At 40.2% G+C, this 18162-nt stretch overlaps 1 protein-coding gene across 2 annotated transcripts in view; it reads left to right on the forward strand.

Moving 5' to 3' along the window:
- Positions 1-18162, forward strand: part of LOC148012364 (peroxisomal fatty acid beta-oxidation multifunctional protein AIM1-like) — a 117815-nt gene that overhangs the window by 22558 nt on the left and 77095 nt on the right. For both annotated transcript variants that reach the window (XM_087668782.1, XM_087668783.1), the window contains exons 2-3: positions 4975-5046; positions 6295-6357. In XM_087668782.1, the coding sequence (XP_087524908.1) occupies positions 4975-5046; positions 6295-6357 (135 nt within the window). The remainder of the gene's footprint in view (positions 1-4974; positions 5047-6294; positions 6358-18162) is intronic.

Consider the following 18162-nt stretch of genomic DNA (forward strand, 5'->3'; position numbering starts at 1 on the left):
ACAAGGAGAACCCCTTTTGGCCACACACAAGAATGAGCTTCTCATTCACTTTTCAACTTTATATACAAAACCCTAAATCCCTTTTGGGCGGTCATCCCCTTATCCCCTTTTTTACATGGGCGGCCGTGGCCTAGGTCCTTTTTCCCATTGTCCTTCTATCTTCCTAGCTTTCTTTCTACCGCCCATCTATCTTTACAAATTGCACGGGTGAGAGCCCGGTGCTCTTTAAATTAAACCATGATGCGCTTGTGGTCTTTTACAAAAGTATTGACTTGCGTTTTTTCTTGTGCGCCTTTTTCCTTTATTTAGGACTTTTCTGCACTTCTTGTGCTTCCATATTTTTCTTGGCACGCCTTCGTCTTCCGTTTCACTTTTTCCTTGGCCTTTGTCTTTTGCTTTAGATTTTCCAAAATTTCCACCTTGTTCGTCTAACGGTTAACACCCTCTATTGAAGTTCACATACGCAAAGCCATCCAGATCCTGTACCTCAAAAGAAGAAACAGGCGAGGGTTTTGATTCATGCAAAACAAAAGAATTGTACAAACTTGACATTGGACCTGGCTGAGATGATGAGGATGGATCGCCAGATGTTCCGAATGTTGTATGTCCTCCATGATCGGAGAGGTGGCCAACCTCACCAACCGGTCCGGATGTGGTAGCAAAATTGGTAGGAGGGGTGTAAACATCACCATACTTGTTGTGATAGTACTCCTCAAAGTCCTCCTTTGTCATGTTAGTGAAATCTAGTGAAGGTGGAGTTTCTTCCTCCTCACCGAGTCCATAATGCCGTCTCAGGGCCTCCAATGATAGAGAAGCATGATAAGACATCATAGGAATTGGAAAAGAAGGTGTCTTGGACATTGTGATTCGGTTACGAGTCGTGTTGTGTGTCTCGCACAAAGACTAGCTGTCCACAATATCCGCATGATACTCTTTACAAGAGCACCGACTCTGATACCATGTGAAGGAAACTGCTAGGGTTTGCACTGAGGACACACAGAGTGTACGACCACGACAGAAACACAAAGAGACAGACACAGACACAGAGGGCAAAACTCAAACCCTAAATGCAAAACTCAAAAACTCAAACCCTAAATGCAAAACTCAAAACTCAAATACAAACAGAAGAATAGAGAGAGAGAACATAACTCTGAAGTAAATGAATGCTGTAAATGAATGTAAGAGTGTATAGTGTGCTCAAGGGCAGAGCAATGTTGGAGTGTGATGTCCACTGAAGACGGATTCTAAGTCTGTGACCGCCAGTCGGAGTGTAGGAGCGTTGAATAGTGAATGGCAGAAGGCTGGTCACCAAAACACAGTAGTCTGAGGTTGGAAATTGGTAAATGCAGTAGTGTACCACCGATCGGAGGTTGGAAACTGTGCACAGTCTGCTATAAATAGCAGTCTGGAACAGTGTCTAAGAGTGTCAGGGCCAGCAATGCTGAAAACGCAGACTGACTGACCCCGGAGATGATGGGCAGCAGGCTGATCAGCAGTCTAGGACAATTTGGAGCAGTCGCCAGCAGCTGAGAACTGTCGCCTATAGCAATGGACAAGCTGAAGATAATGTGGGTGCAGTCGATGATGGTTGGATAGTAGATGGAGGTGGGTTGCAAGCTGGAAACTGGGTGCCAACAGTAGCAGAGGGTGTGTGGGCTGGTGTAACCTGCAAATAAGGATAATGGCTGAATGGGGGCAGCCTGTCTATTTATAGATGTGGAAGGGTCCCCCAAAAATTAGGGTTTCCACTAAACTCTCTCGAACCGCTCCCCGCTTTAGGGTTTCTAGTGAACTCTCTCGAACTGCTTCCCGTTTTAGGGTTTTACTCTAAAAGATCATTTTTAGTGTGTTTTGGGGCTATTTAAGAGGCTAATCAGCAAGTAATGCATAATTTAGCTCAACAGTAAGTCGAGTGGAGAGATTGAAGATATCAATGTAATGCAGCCTGAGTTAGATGATGAGTACATCTTAGAAGTTTTCTCTCTTAATACTTCTCAGTTGATTGATGCTTTATCTATGTATTCTGAGTGGTGTAGTAGACCTTGATATTATTGTTACTCCTACATTGCATTCGAATTCTATGAGTGCTATTTGGTTGGCTAGTCTTCCATGTGAAGACAAAGCACATTGAAATGCACTGTTACTTTGTCAGGGAGGTGGTAGAGGACAAGTCTATTGAGCTTGTTAAGATCTCGACTGATGAGAATCCTGCCCATCTTCTTACTAAAAGTCTCTTAGCGGAATGTATTACCTTTTCTTAGAATGATGATGGGCATAGGATGAGATGACGCTTACTTTTTATCTTCTTGTACTTTTTGTACATTTATACATTGTCACTTTTTATATTTCTCCTCACTTGACGTACATTCACCTTGTTGGGGATGCTTTTATGCATTCACAGGGATAAACTCGCAGTGATATGGATTTGTGTTTATACACAATGAAGACTCATGGTGGTAGTCTTATTATCTTGGTACTTTATGTCAATGATATGTTGATTGCTAGGAGAACTCATGATGAGATGGATGCTTTGAAGACTTAGCTCAAGAAGAGCTTTGAGATGAAGGACATATGATAGGCTTCACAAATTCTTGGTATGCGCATCATGCACGATCACTCTAAGGGGTTCCTTTACTTGTCACAACAGGCGTGCATATAGAAGGTGCTTGAGTGATTCCATATGTAGGATGTTGAGCCTATTGGTTGTCCTTTAACTTTCCATGTCAAGGTTGGTCAAACCAGTTGTTCCCAATCATTTGAGCAGAAGGCTGAGATGGCCAAGATTCCTTATGCATGTGTAGTGGGCAATTTGATGTATGCTAAGATAGCCATTTGCACTGATATAGCATTTGCAGTGGGAGTTGTGGCACGCTATATGGCTACACTTGGTCAGTGACATTGGAACATCGTGAAGGATATCATGAGGTACTTGAAAGGTACTGTAGATATGTGCATTTGCGATGGTGGCTAAGATACTATAGACGTGGGTTACACTGACTTTTACTATGAAGGACATGCAAACATTAGGAAGTCCATCCCTAGATATATCTTTACTTTTATTGGAGGTGCTATTTCTTAGATGTCTAGGGTATAGAAATGTACGACCTTATCTACTCCCGAGATAGAGTATGTTGCAGCCACTGAGGCTTGCAAGGAGACCCTATGTTTAGACTGTTTGGTGGCAGACCTTGGTCTTACTATTACTCTTACATTGCATTTGGATTCTATGAGTGCTATTCAATTGACCAAGAATCTAGTTTTCCATGTGAAGACAAAACACATTCAGGTGCACTATCATTTTATCGGGGAGGTGGTAGAGGACAAGTTTGTTGAGCTTGTCAAGATCTTGATCCATGAGAATCCTGCATATTTGCTCACTAAAAGTCTCTTAGCAAAATGTCTTGCCTTCCTTAGGAAGATGATGGGCGTAGGATGAGATGACACCTTTCTTCATCTTGTTGTACTTTATATAAATTTATACTGTCACTTTTTTTTAATTCTCTCATCGCTAGAGGCACATTCGCCTTTAAGTGGGAGGTTACTGGGGGGTAAAGGTGCTTGTGCCTACATTGTCCTATATTCACTTCACACACTGTGACTGCACACTTGTACACTGTAGGTGGCAGGCACCCATCACTATCATTTTATTCTTTTTTTTTTTCAATGACTATTGAATAAGGGAAGGCCGGTCAAATAGTATGACTGTTGGAGTTCTCACATACGCTCTCTCTCTCTCTCTCTCGATCCATCCACCATAGCTCTCACTTTGCTCTTGCTTCCACTTGTATGCTTCCACTCGGGCTCTACCTTTTAAGATTGAGGCTCATAGGGAGGAGATTAACCGTGCAAGACACATGATTGCCAACATTAGTCAATGTGAGATGTAGAGAAGGCCCAACAAGAGGTGATGTACCAAATGGTGGCCAAGAGAGCTGGATTAGCCACCATACTTTCCTTGCAAGAGAAAGTTCTGCTACACACCAAAAGAGAATCTTTTGTCCAATAATCAATAAAGGGGGGCCAGCTGTCCTCTCCAAAGTATTGCCTATGCCTGTGTAGCATCTGAAATATCTTTGCAAGGTCCCATGCAGGGCCCAAGTGAAGAGCTTATGAGGTCTCTACTTAGGCGATTGTGTGTCACAATCCCAAAATGTGCATGACTTGTGCCAATTAATTAGAGCACCTAATGCTAATGGTTGGCAAAATGTCTCCATGGATTCTACAAAATCCCTAGAGTTAACCTTGTGAACATCTAGATAGACATCCATATTCAAGAACCCCATAATGATTAGGAATGGGCAATGTGAATTTTTCTAACATTTGCCCGTATGGCAATCAAGAAAGAATTCGTATCCTTTGCAGCAAATAAGAGGAGGAAGGGGGCTAAGTTGGAAACTCTGTCTAATTGATCTCCATATGCTGAATCTCTTAGCCCTGGTGCTATTGACAGTCACATGGCTGTGAGCTGATGTTTGGAGTGCTGAAACTCCTCTCTGATCCACTGCTTGGGAAAACCCATCCTTAGCATGATGCCATCTGAAAATTCTTAGTTGGCTCTGCTGTAAGTCTTCTCAAAATTTAGAAGGACAATAAGATCCTTTCTCTTGCTGTAGTTAGGGAAGGTTGGCTAGGGATATCATCTCCCAAGAGGTAAGGATGTTATCTGAATCCATTTATTGAAACTATTGTCTTTGATCTACATATGAAAATGTACACAGTTTGGATCTCCATCTCAAGATCAATGGAGCCCATGCCATCTTTGAAGCTCTAAATCTTCAGCATTTGATAGCCCTGGATCATATGTATAAAAATTTAGTAATTATATAGTCAGCTAGGGCTGCGATCATCCTGTTTATCAGGCTAAGTCAACAGAATTACTAGTTTTGTTTTAGTGCTATTTGTCATAATTTGGATTCTCTTAACACATTTGACAGTGACTTATCAACTTATTTGAATCTGTGTCTTTTAATGCAGTCCTGTATTCATTGAAAGAAAAGTTCGAAGAGGCAAGCAGACACAATGGTGTGAAAGCGATTGTATTGTTTGGTAAGTTTCCCAGAGCTCAAGAGGCTGCTCTTTCTAATCTAAGATGTATTGCAGTGAAAGCTACTGTAGTTTTTGTGTTAAGCTTCCCAGAGCTCAAGGGACTGGTGCTCAGTTTAATTATGCTAAGAGTCCTATCTCTAAGTGAATGGATAGAGATTTGAATATTAAAGTGACAATGATTATCTGTACAATAAAAATGACAATGATTCTGAACAGGGAGTGTTTGCTCTTTCAAAGGATAGATGCCTGTTACAAACTAGCCTGTTCCTTTCTACCTCTGACCGACTCTAATAAGCTTTATGACATGGATAGTACTCCTGCTAACGATGTGCATACCTTTTAAGTTTTTATGGCTTAGTTAAAGCATGCACTTGTTCAATGCAAGTGTTTTGGCATTGCCCAAGCATCTGTATGGGGCATATTGTCATGTCTTGTTTAGACACCAGGTATTCTATACATGAGTTCCTTCATGGAAATAAGATTGCAGAATGGACTATACATGAAGTATCTATTGGATATGATGCTATTTGATGTTTTCTGCATAACGGTCCTCCTGACAATAAGGACGGACCTTAGAATATCACAGATATGATGTCCATATGACAAGGATCTGTGCTGATTGATGTGTCAATGATCCAAACAAATAATGCATCCAAGTCATCGTCTTTATTTGGATGGTTCCGAGTCTGGATAAGAGTCATCTGTAAAGCTAAGCTACTTTGAGACCTGCTGAGATGTCGGCAGTTAAGATGTTGGGGAAGGCTTGACAGAAAAATCCATTCTGAGAAGCTTTGAAGACAGAAATCAACATATTTTATGAAACAAAATTAGCATATATTGGGCACAGTACTTGAAAATTTTATTGTAAAAAATTTAAAGTGAAAAGCAACTGTTTATTATAAGGTCACAATAGTGCAAGTTCTTGTTGATTCAGGAGCACTTTGTGGTGGTTGTTTGGAGAAAGCAATTCAAATTATCCATCTAAATAGCAATAAACAGTTAACTGTAAGACTAGTTTTGAGTGCTCAGTGATGGATTTCCAATATTACTCTCAATAAGATGGAACTTCTTTGCAGAACAAAGGCTGAGTATCTAGACGCATCTATGTTCGAGTGAAAAGACAAATGTAGTTTGATCAGTTTCATAGAAATTACACAAGTTTTCCCTTGAACTCAGTTCTTTTGTGTGTGTGTGTGGTGTGATTTGAGAAGGAGATGGATTGTTGAATGCATTATTCTATTTTTGTAGGTGAGTCTGGGAAATTTTCTGGTGGCTTTGATATTGCACAATTTATTGATGTTCAGAGGACAGGTATGTTTGGATGCATGCTTATATTGCTGATGCTGATATGATATAGAGAAATATTGAACATAATAGGTCATTTATCATATAAGCTGGATTGACTATTGAGGCTTCTGATTCATAAAGTGTAGTACCATGTGTCAGTGAGGCAAGGGATGAAAGGTTGTTACATTGCCATCTATCCTTCATTCTTGTAGATAGACAGGATAAAGGGGATGACATCTATTGGGCCTTCTCTCAATGATGCAGATTTAATATTGGTGTGTTGATTGTGCAACATGAGACGGTACGGGGGGGGCTGGTTTTGTGACAGCTATTGGCCCCTCCATGAATGGTGCAGATTTAGTCTTGGGTGTTGATTGTACAACATCAGGCCCCTCTTTTTTCCACGATGCCCTTCTAGAAAAATCAACAGGGTGCAATGCTCCTTGAGGCTCACATGAGGGTGCAAAAAATCTTCAGTGTAACAGAAAATGGCCTCTATTTAGAGCGCAGAGGGGTGGGATTTGTAGCAGCCTTAATTTTGTGAATTTGCCTATTTTGACCTATAGGGGATCAATAACTCCTAAAAAGCTAGATTATGAATCCCAAGTAAAACAAAGGAAACATGACTGAGAAAGAACAACATTTGGCTGATACATCTGCTAGATATGGCAAATCTGATGAATTGTGGAACTGATATGACAAGCTGCAAAGGAAGGAGAGGATCAATATATCCCATGATGTCTGCAAAGGCCAATGTGACCTATGAGACCTGAAAATGTAGTACAAGTCAATGTGATGTCTCATCATGGAGTACAAAATGTAGTGCATGCACATGCGCATGCGTGTACGTGCGCGCGCGCACACACACACACACGCAGAGTGAATGGAGGGGCTGCTGCCTTGTTGGATGCTAAGATTCATATGATAGGCTTGCGATTGGACCTCTTGTAATCTTTATGCATATGCATCATCCTTGGATAGGCATTGCTAGGTCTTTTATTGAGGAGATTGGCATCTTGCATGGACACACTACTATCTAGGCCTCATGGTGGAATGCTTTAAATTTGTCACAGCCATTCAAAACTTCAAAGTCTTTTCTCCTTTCCCACTTGATTGCCTCATGGCAAGAGATTCTTTGCTTCATTGCTTGGCACCCCCTTGATTATAGAAAGGAAGCTAAGTCCTTGCAAGTAGAGGTTTTGGCCACATCCAGGTTGCTTGAATGGCCTGAGAAGCACATGGAGAGGGATAAGTTCAATTGAATGCCAATATTGGAATTGAGAATTGTATAGGATGCTATCATTCCAAGTTAGTCTTAGGTTTATTGTTTCCATGTATGTGTTAGTACTTCCAGGTGCTTTAGCCTCATCATCCTTGTCTCTTTCATTTTTTATGATGCATTGGTCTTTGGCACATCTGGCAAACTCACAATGCTTTTATCTTTGATTTAGCCTTGGGCATTGGTAGTCATGTAGGTTGTGTGCAAGGATTGATTTTATGGCAGATTACTTCCATGGTTTTAGCTAGTTTTATACTCGGAGAGATGGCTATGCATGGATATCATTCAATCCACCCCTATTGTGTCCACTTCATGATCCTCTTTTTTTGTTCCTGCAGCATTGTGTTTTTGTAGCCTTAAAATTCCTAATCTAACACTACTGTTGTCATGAGGACATGAAATTTTATTTCGTTGCTTAGCATTTGAGTAAAAGTTAATTAAATGTGCAAATGTGACTTGCACATGTGAGGTGTATATCAATTATTTCATAGTGTGGGACCTAGGACTGCGAGATATCAGTTGGTGCCAAAGGAAAAAGTCATAATAAGTTATGCTTGATAGGTACTAGGTGGTACCGAGTGTTAGATTTTGGACAATGGTGGTGACATTAAAGACTAGGTATTAATTAATCAATTAATGCTAGTTTAAGGATCAATAATTACCTAGGCATACTTGGGAGACAAATTGGCCAAGCTAATTTAATTATTTGCTGGTGGAATTATTTTTTTGGTTACTAGAATAGTTATTAAATTAAAATTAATTTAACAAGTTGGATAATGTTGAAGAATGGGATTAGAAGGCAGCCACTTGGCAAAACTTGCCTATGCAAGTGGAAAAAAGGTTTTCGGGGGCTAGTGGAAGTCTATTTCAGCCATTGTGTGAGAGAAGAATGTTGTTAGAGAGCGAGGAGATACTGTTCATGTGATTTCCAACCATGAGGGACAAGCCCTATAGTAGGTGACAGTAGTTTGAAGCCCTCCTAGTGTTGGTGACAGCAATCCAGGTGTAGGTGACAACATATAGGAAGGAGCAACAATCTTTTTGGTAGTCTTAAGCTATAGGTGACTGACAGCTTCCATGACTATTTAAGCAAGGCAACAACAATTTTTTAGCCTTTCTTATAGTGAAACTCTGAAATTTCTCTCTCTACAGCATTCTCTCTCATCCTATAGCCATCTCTCAAGTTATCTTAGTAAAGTCCAGCCATTTGAGTTATCTGAGGTAGAGATATTGAAATTTTTTTGTTGTAAACCCTAATTTAGAGCAGAAATTAGGGCTTGACAACCATCTCAGGATGCGTGCTTAAAATTGAGGGCGTAGTACTTGAATTCCAAGAGTTGAAATTAAAGAATTTCAGGGATATTCAAGAGGCCAGCTAGCCAATGTCAAATTTGGGGCTAAATTTGTCCTGCAAGGAGCAGGGTAAAGGTCAATCCCTGAGCAAACCAAGGGGCAAATTGGGTTGCAGGCTTGCTGGTCATTTATGACAGTGAGAGACAATTGGAGAGCGAAGGGGATTCAGGAGATCTCATTGTATTGCATTCAGATTGCAATTCCAGATAAAGAAATACCACAAAGGGTGCTAGTTTTGGGGCCAAGAGGCTATATCTCCAAATCCCTTCAAGCTCTTTCATTATAATGGATGCTGCAAGTTCTCTATTAATTGGCACATGTTTGGAATGATTATTCCTATAGAGGAGGGTTTGATTAACTTGTGATGGAAGGCCATAACAATTGATAAAGCTAGATTATTCCAACGTTTAGGATACCCTTGCAAGGATTAGTTAGTTGTGTTCTTGAGAAACTTTATAGGAAGGTATGTGTGTGGTGTTTCATAGCGTGGCCACTCTATAGTAAGCTCAAAGCTTTAAAAATCCTACTTTAATTGCTATAATTCTTTACATATTATGATACTAGTTAGTCTAGAAGTGCTTGCAAAAAGTGGGATTCTTTAGTAGGTGCTAGGTGGTACCCAGTGTGAGATTTGAGCCTAGACCAATTTATTGGCCATTAACGTCGTGGTGACATTAGAGACTAGGCATTAATTAATTAATTAATGCTAGTCTAAGGGTCAATAATTGCTCAAGCATACTTGGGAGACAAATTAGCCCAATCAATTTAATTTTTGGTTGGTGGAATTATTTTTTGGATGTTAAAATAATTATTAAATTAAAATTAATTTAATAAGTTGGATAATACTGAAAAATAGATTAGAAGGTAGCCGCTTGGCAAAACCCCCTACCTATGCAAGTAGAGAAACGTTTTTGGGGGTTACTGGAAATCTATTCCAGCAATTTGTGAGAAAGAAGGAGGTTGTTAGAGAGCAAGGAGATGTTGCTGATGTAATTTGCATGAATGATGAGTTCTACTGTAGATGACAATAATTTGGAGCCCTCTAGGTGTAGGTGACAATAACCCAAGGTCCTTTTGGTACACGTGAGAGCATATAAGAGGGGGCACCAACCTTTTTGGTGGTCCTAAGTTATAGGTGATAGCTTCTATGGCTGTTTAAGAGGGCAGTAGGAGTTTTTCAGCTTTTTTCATCATGATGAAAGTTTACTTTTCTCTCTACAACTTTCTTTCTCTCAAGTTCTCTCTCAAGTTATCTTAGCAAAATCTAGCCATTTGAGTCATTAGAGGCACAAATATTGAAAAATCTTTGTTGTAAACTCTAATTCACAGTGGAAATTAGGATTTGATAGCCACCTCGAGATACGTGCTCAGAATTGAGGACCTAGTACTCCAATTCTAGCAGTTGAAATTAAAGAATTTCAAGGATATTCAAGAGGCCAGTTGGGCAATGTTAAATTTGGGGCTAAATTTGTCTTGTAAGGAATAGGGGAAAGGCCAATCCCTGAGCAAACCAAGGGGCAAATTGGTTTGAAGGCTTGCTGGTCATTTATGATAGCAAGAGGCAATTGGAGAGTGATGGGGATTTAGGGAATCTCATTGTATTCTATCCAGATTGCAATTCAAGATAAAGAAATAAGGCAAGGGGTGCCAATTTTGGGGCCAACAGGCTATCCATTATCCAAGATTAAAGTGGTAACATTTGCATTTTTAGTTTCTGTGAATTTTATGCTTGCTAGAGAAAGGCTGGTTTCAACTATCTACAGATCTATGATGGAGACTATAGCCTGTAGTAGGTGATCTGAAGTTCTATGTATGATGTTGGGTATTTTTGTCCTTGATTTCTTGATTGATGTGCTTGGTGGTGAGTCTCTGGTGTCTCATGATGATGGCTTTGATCCACCTATGGTGTGGCCTCCTTGGTTGTGGTCTTAGTAGATGGGGTTATCATGCTCAACAAAGGGAAATGGCTCTGTCCAATGTGACTATGCGTCGTGGAATGGAAGGTGTTTGATGGGGTGGCTTTGTCCTTGCTAGGTTAGTAGTGTTAGTAGGGTTTGATCTATGAAAGAATTCTATCTTTGCTCTCTGAAAGGGACCTAAGCATCTTTGGTCCTTGTATTTTGTAACATGATGAAGAGGTCCAAAGCCATTATGAAAGAGGGAGTGATACTATCATCGTATGTCATAATATATTATACGTTTGTGTATGTAGTGCTCCTTTGTCTCATGCTCTTGGTTTGGAAGTTGACAAAGCTATCCTCCACTGGAGTATTTGTGTATGTGCACGTCTCCATCTGTAGCTGTGAGAGGACATGCGAATCTGTCCAATAGCAGCCTGTATGTTGTGGATTAGATGGGTGTCCACGTACAGTGACCGAATAATGAATTCCATCATTAGAGAGAGACAAGAAATGACTCTGGTAGAACTCCATTATTGATCCTAGAGAGAGTGGTGGATGGGTGCATGTACTCACTATCTTAGTCCTGAAGATATTAACTTTGATTACCTAGTTTATGATCGGCCAAGAGAAAGTTTAGGGCAGTCAAGATTGTTGTCAAAAGGCAGGAGGCGTTCAATATCCAAACCATCTAGGCTTATTCAAATAGTTATCTATGAAAACAAATAGTCCTTCTTGCCCTTTGCTTTTGCTAGTTGTATAGATGAATCTAGTGCAAATTTGGAGTATTTGTGACGTGGGAGCTCTCATAGTCTATGCCAAAAAATCATTGCCCTAAATAGTGCCTATGTGACTATAGGCGTTGCCCCTAGCTTTGTTTTGATGATGGGATGTGGTGTGGAGGGCTTACTCTTTCTAGTCATATGTGATATCATCATGATCAATGGTCTCTTCGTGCTATCCTAGCCATCATAATAATCTCTCTCTACTCTGGTCTAATTAGTAAAGTGGGCTCAAGCGCCTATGGTACAAGCTACATCTTCATACCTTTGCTTCATATAGTAGTGTAGGCATGACTAGGGTGTCAAACAACCACAATTTGGTGCGAGGCTCCTAAACTATATTGACTCTCAATTATCCCTAGTGCTGCATAGCCTCATGCAGATGGGTCTTTGATGGTTCTCTCAACAAAAATCGTGGGATAGAGAAGGTGATTCAGATAAACATATTCCCTCACATGCTCCATACAATCTATTCCAAATCATGGGCCATTATGAAAGAGGCAAAGGTACCATCCTCGTATGTCACAATATATTATACATTTGTACATGTAGTGCTCCTTTGTCTTAGGCTCTTGGTTAGAAAGTTGACAAATCTATCCTCCATTGGAGTATTTGTCTATCTACATGTCTCCATTTGTAGCTTGTAAGAGGACGTGTGAATTTGTCCAATAGTAACTTGTATGTGCAGGGGAGATGGATGTCCATGTACAGTGGCTGAATAATGAATCCATCATTAGAGAGATGCAAGAAATGACTCTGGTAGAACTCCATTCTCAATCTTTGCTTATGGTTGGCCCAAGAGATGGGTACCATGCCCAAGGTATAGAGGTAGCCACCATGAGAATTCTAGGTGTTAGGATTTTCCGCCCAAACCAGTCACAATCGTGTACCTCTAGAAGCATAAACCAAGACCATAACTTAGTCCAAAATTATAGGTACACCTCAAATATCTTAACACATGAAGACAAGCAATCCAATGAGATATTCTAGGTGCATTAAAATAGTGACTAAGCAAACTAACTGACAATGCAAGATTTGGCCTAATATGAATCAACCAGAGTAATTTTCTTACAATACGGTTAGGTATGAGCATCAAAAGGCTGATCTAAGGTATCCTTGTGTAGATGGATAGTGGGATCTAGAGGTGTGGCCACTGGCCGTGTCTGATCAGTGCAATACTGTTCCATTAGCTATAGGGCGTACTTTTGCTGTGATAGAAAGATACTTTTATTGGATCTAACAATCTCTATCCCTAAGGAATAAGATAACAATCCGAAGTCTGTCATCTTGAAGGTAGCACAAAGCTGTGCCTTAATTTCTACTAGAGCTGCATGATCTGAGTGAGTGAGTAGTATATCATTAACATATAACAGGATATAATTGACCCCCGCACTAGTGGTGCGCATGTATAGATTTGGATCATAGGGGGTAGAATGGTATCCATGAATTCGTAAGGACTTGTCCATCCTGTGGTATCAAGACCTTGGTGCTTGCTTTAGTCCATAAAGAGCTTTCTGCAAGCGAAATACCTTGCTAGTCTAGTCAGTGGAAGAAAAGTTGGGAGGTTGCTCCATATAGACTTCCTTCTCCAAATAACCATTCAAAAAGGCACTTTTGATGTCCATTTGATAGATCAGCCAACCATAGTGAGCGACGAGTGCAACCAACAAACAAAAGAATGTCAACTGAGCGGTAGGTGCAAAGGTTTCTTCATAGTCAATACCATGCTTTTTCCTGAAACCTTGCACTACAAGGCGAGCCTTGTATTTGTCTTAAGTACCATTAGCCTTTAGCTTGGTCCTAAAAATCCACTTCGTCTCGATAATTGGCTTGTGACGAGGACAATTCACCAATGCCCAAGTCCCATTTCGATCTTTACTATGTAGTTTCCTCTCCACGGCCTCATGCCACAAAGAGCCCTCGAGAGCCTTCTCCGGTTCAGAATGTGCAATGTAATTGGCTGTAAAGAGTGATGCATATGAAGCATGAGGAGCGAGCTAAGTAGACCTTCTAGGGCCTTCAAAGTAAGATCTGGTGGAAGGATCCCCGAATCCCGCATGGTCTGCTAGTACCATCGAGGTAACGGGGATGTCGTCGAGGAGGGCTGGGATCTGAAGTATCTGTAGGAAGGTCAAGAGCGGGCAGTAGACCCGGCTCAGTCGGCACGATCTCAAATGATGTGAGCAAAGGTGAGAACAAAGAGCCTAGTGTAGAGAATTGCACTATGTCCCTCTCATCAATGACAACATCCCTTTGATCAATCACCTTGTTCGTGCGAGGATCGAACAAATGATATACTTTCACTTTAGAAGAATAGCCCACAAAAATCAAGAGATCAACTCGAGGGGTGAGTTTTTCTATCTTGTCATTAGGAGTGTGCGTATAAGCACAACTATCGGAAACTCGGAAGTGAGAAATAACACAACAAGAGCCAAAAAATGCCAAATGCCTTGTACAGAGTCTTTTTAGGGACTACCATTGTTGGGCATCGGTTGAGGATGTACATTGAAGTGTTAACAATCTCGACCCAAAAGCGCTTAGAAAGCTTTGCTACGAACAATATAGAGCGTGCTATATTTAGAACATTGGTTCCTACGCTTTACGACTCCATTCTGTGCAGGGGAGTTGATAGAGGTGAGTTGCCATCCAATGCTCTGCTCCTGTAGCTAACTTAGAAAACTTATGGGAGGTAAACTCGCCACCAATATCACTCCTTATAGTACCCACACGACCACTAGTCTGGTTATGAACCAGCATCACCCAAGCATTGAAATAAGTGAAAGCATCAGACTTGTGCTTGAGGAAGTACACCCACATGTATCTAGAGAAATCATTCACTATAAAAAAGAAGTACAATGTGCCATTTAAGGTGATAGTGGATGTGGGACTAGAAAAATCTACATGAATGAGCCGAAGGGGTTATTCAAGTAAATCGGAAGTGAACTGAGTAAAACTCAATTCATTTATGGTGGGCATTCTGCTGAGTGCATCAGCCACTATATTATACTTTCCTTTTCTATACCTTATCTCATAGTTGGACTCTTGGAGGAGTTCGGTCCATCTAGCTTTACGCCCTTGTAGATTTGGTTGGTCATTAAGCCACTTAATGCTTTCATGATCCGACAAGATCAAAAGTTTGGCACCGTACAAATAGTGCCTCCATTTCTTTATTGCATGTACTATTGCATACAACTCCCTCTCATAAACAGAATAATTCCGTTTTGCATAGTCTAATTTCTTGCTTTCGAAAGCAACTGGTGGACCTTCTTGTAATAAGACTGCGCCTACCGCCCTATTACTGGCATCGGCTTCAACCACGAATGGTTTATTGGGATCCACATTTAATAGTATTGGAGCTGTAGCAATAGCTATCTTAAGTTTTTGAAAACTTCATTTTGGTCTGTTCCCCAATTAAAACTCTTCCCTTTCCCTTTAAGTTGGTCCATCATTGGAACAGCTATCTTGGCATAATCTCGAATAAATCTACGATAAAATCCAGATAAACCTAGGAAGATTTGCAGCTTTTCCAGGTTCCTTGGAGATGGCCATTCAATAATTGCCCTTACTTTTCTGGATCCATCTTGATTCCCTTTTTCGAGATAATATGCCCCAAATATTTGACCTCTTGTGGAAGAATTCACATTTAGTTTTCTTCACATAAAGGGAATGGATTCTTAACTATTGGAATACTAATTGTAAGTGTTCCAAATGTTTTTCTCTTGATTTACTAAAGATCAAGATATCATCCAAGAAGACTACTACAAAGTGTTCTAGATAGGGCCGTAACACACTATTTATCAGCTTCATAAAAGTACTTGGTGTATTATTGAGACCAAAAGGCATCACCAAAAAATCATAATGCCCGTATCTAGTATGAAATGCCGTCTTAGGAACATCCTGGGCCTTAATTCTTACTTGGTGATAGCCTGATCTTAAATCAATCTTTGTGAAAAATTTTGCCCCTTGTAATTGATAAAAAAAATCTTCCATTCTAGGCATAGGAAATTTATTCTTCACCATTATTTTATTAAGTGCTCTATAATCAACACAAAGTCGCATAGAATCATCTTTTTTCTTCACCAATAAAATTGGCAAAGCCCAAGGTGAATTGCTGGGTTGTATAAACCCTTTATCAAGGTAATCCTTAATTTGTCTTTCGACTTCTTGGTGCTGTGTTTCACTTAGCTTATAAGGTGGTTTAGAAAGAGGGTGTGTATCCCTATCTATATCAATTGGGTGATTTACATCACCCCTATCTGGTGGAAGGCCACTTGGTAAATCAGAAGGAAACACATATTTGAATTCATCTAACAAACCACTTAATTCATTATTTACATTCAACTCACAAACATAAGAAAATTGTTGCTTAATATTACAAAAAGTAAAAGTGTTCTATACAGGAAGGGACCATAACATATATACCTTACAAGCTTCCTTCTTTATCGGCTTCTGAACTTCAAGGGAACACATCAAAGGGTTATCAGATACTTCATGTTCACCTTGAATCATAAAAGTCTTACCATCCCTTTCAAATTTCAGTGTATTATGATGATAACTACGCTTTAAGGATGGTTCCAATCCCCATAGCCACTTCCTCCCTAAAGCAATATTGGCTCTTTCCATATTCATAATTTGGAAATCAGTATATCCTTGGATCTCAATTTCCAAATTGGATACCATTGTATCCCATATTTTATTATCTTGACCTTGCATCATACGAACAACATATTGATGCTCACTCTTTTGTTGGGGAAGTTTCAACTTTTTGACAAGTGCATAATTTATGAAATTGTGGGTGGCAAATTCATCAATCATGACTCTAACCCTCTTTCCCGCTATCAATCCATGCACTCTAACTAAATCATGTGGCCCAAAGGTAGGTTGCCACATAGAAGTTGACATACAACACCTGTGTTGTACATTCTTGTGCAAGACCTCTAAAGATTTATACTTTTCATGCCCCTTTAATTCCAAGGTCTGCACTATATGGATTTGTTTCTCTTTTCCTTTGCCCTTGTCCTTATCCTTTCCTTTATCTTCCCCCTTTTTCCTTTGAGGGCAATTCCAGGCAACATGGTTAGGAGATATGTAGTTGAAACACAACCTTTCTTTTTTGGCCTTATCAAAGTTACCTTGACTCAACTTTGGCCTTACATATTGTTTCTTTTCAAAGGGTTGTTTCTTACCCTTAAGGAATGGCATTTTCCTTTTAGATTTGCCTACAAATTTTGAGGTTTCAAATTCCCTAGTCTTAGGCTCCGTATCAGTGAGACTAGTGAGTGCACGTGGACGCGTATTATCTTCATTGATTAATGCAAATTTAATTGCCTCTTCAAGCATCTTAGGAGAACTCCTTTTTACTTTCTTTTTACAGGCCTTATCTAGTCCCCTTATGAATCCTCTTGCCTTTTGAAATTCATCTATTCCTTCCAATTTAAGGATTATCTCACGATACTCCTCGAGATATTTTAGCAAAGGTCTTCCCTTTTGTTTGACAAAATCCCAATCTTCCCAATTTCTTTCCATTTCATTTTCAGGAAGGAATTCTTTCAAAAAGGCTGATTCAAATTGAGCCCAAGATTCAGGTATTTATTTGCCTCCTTTAAAGTTCTCCACCATTTATATGCTTTCGGCCCCAAGGTTAGACTGGCTTGAAGATGTGGTGGAGTATTCTTTAATTTGTGCAAATCTTCCCATTTTTGGAGAAAATTAAAGATAGTATCTTTATTTCTATCTTTTTTCTCCCCATGAAACTGAGGGGGTTTCATATCTTTTAACACTGGATTATCCCTGAGCTTTTGGTGGGGTTCCCTAGAGTCTCTCATAGTCACATCTAGATCTTTCGATGAAGATGGAATATCTGAAGTCTCTACCTTACCTTTATCCCTTTCTAATAATAAGGCTAATTGGGATTTTATTTTAGTGAGTGCTTGAGTTAGTAACTCCATTTGAACCCCCTGTGCTTGCACACGAGCAGTTAGATCATCAAATTGCTCTCGTGTAGCAAAAAATTCTTCCCATTGTTCTTCTTGTATTTCTGTTTCATGGGGATCCACCATAGGGTGGTCCCCGGAACTAGAGCCTTCGGTTACCCCCTCTTTCTCTTTCCCCTCCATTAATACATTGGAATTTAGAAAGCAAATATAAGAAATTTGCATACAAAGAAGAGGTACCTCCCTGATTACAGAGGGGCATGAAGAACGGTGAAGCTTTCCTCAAATCTGCGCTAATGGTGTGTAGATTACGCGAGAATAAAGTCTGTCAGGCAGGAACGTTGGGTAAGGATGTGATCACATGGGAACTATTTGTGACCAAGTTGTAACTGGAAGTAGGATTTCGCCCGACTTTCATCATCCCAACAGACTTCGCCTGACTTGCGCCGTCCCACCGTACTCGCTCAGGCGACGCCACCACGGAAGCGTCAAATGCTTCCACGTGCCAACACAGAAGTGATCATGTGGGCTCCGCTTGCGTAGGTTTGAATCCGGCTGTCCACACCAACACGGAAGTGTCAGAC

Source organism: Lygodium microphyllum, chromosome 27 (genome assembly GCF_053477565.2).
Source record: "Lygodium microphyllum isolate KBCC chromosome 27, Lygodium_microphyllum_v1.1.10, whole genome shotgun sequence".
Taxonomy (NCBI): Eukaryota; Viridiplantae; Streptophyta; class Polypodiopsida; order Schizaeales; family Lygodiaceae; genus Lygodium; species Lygodium microphyllum.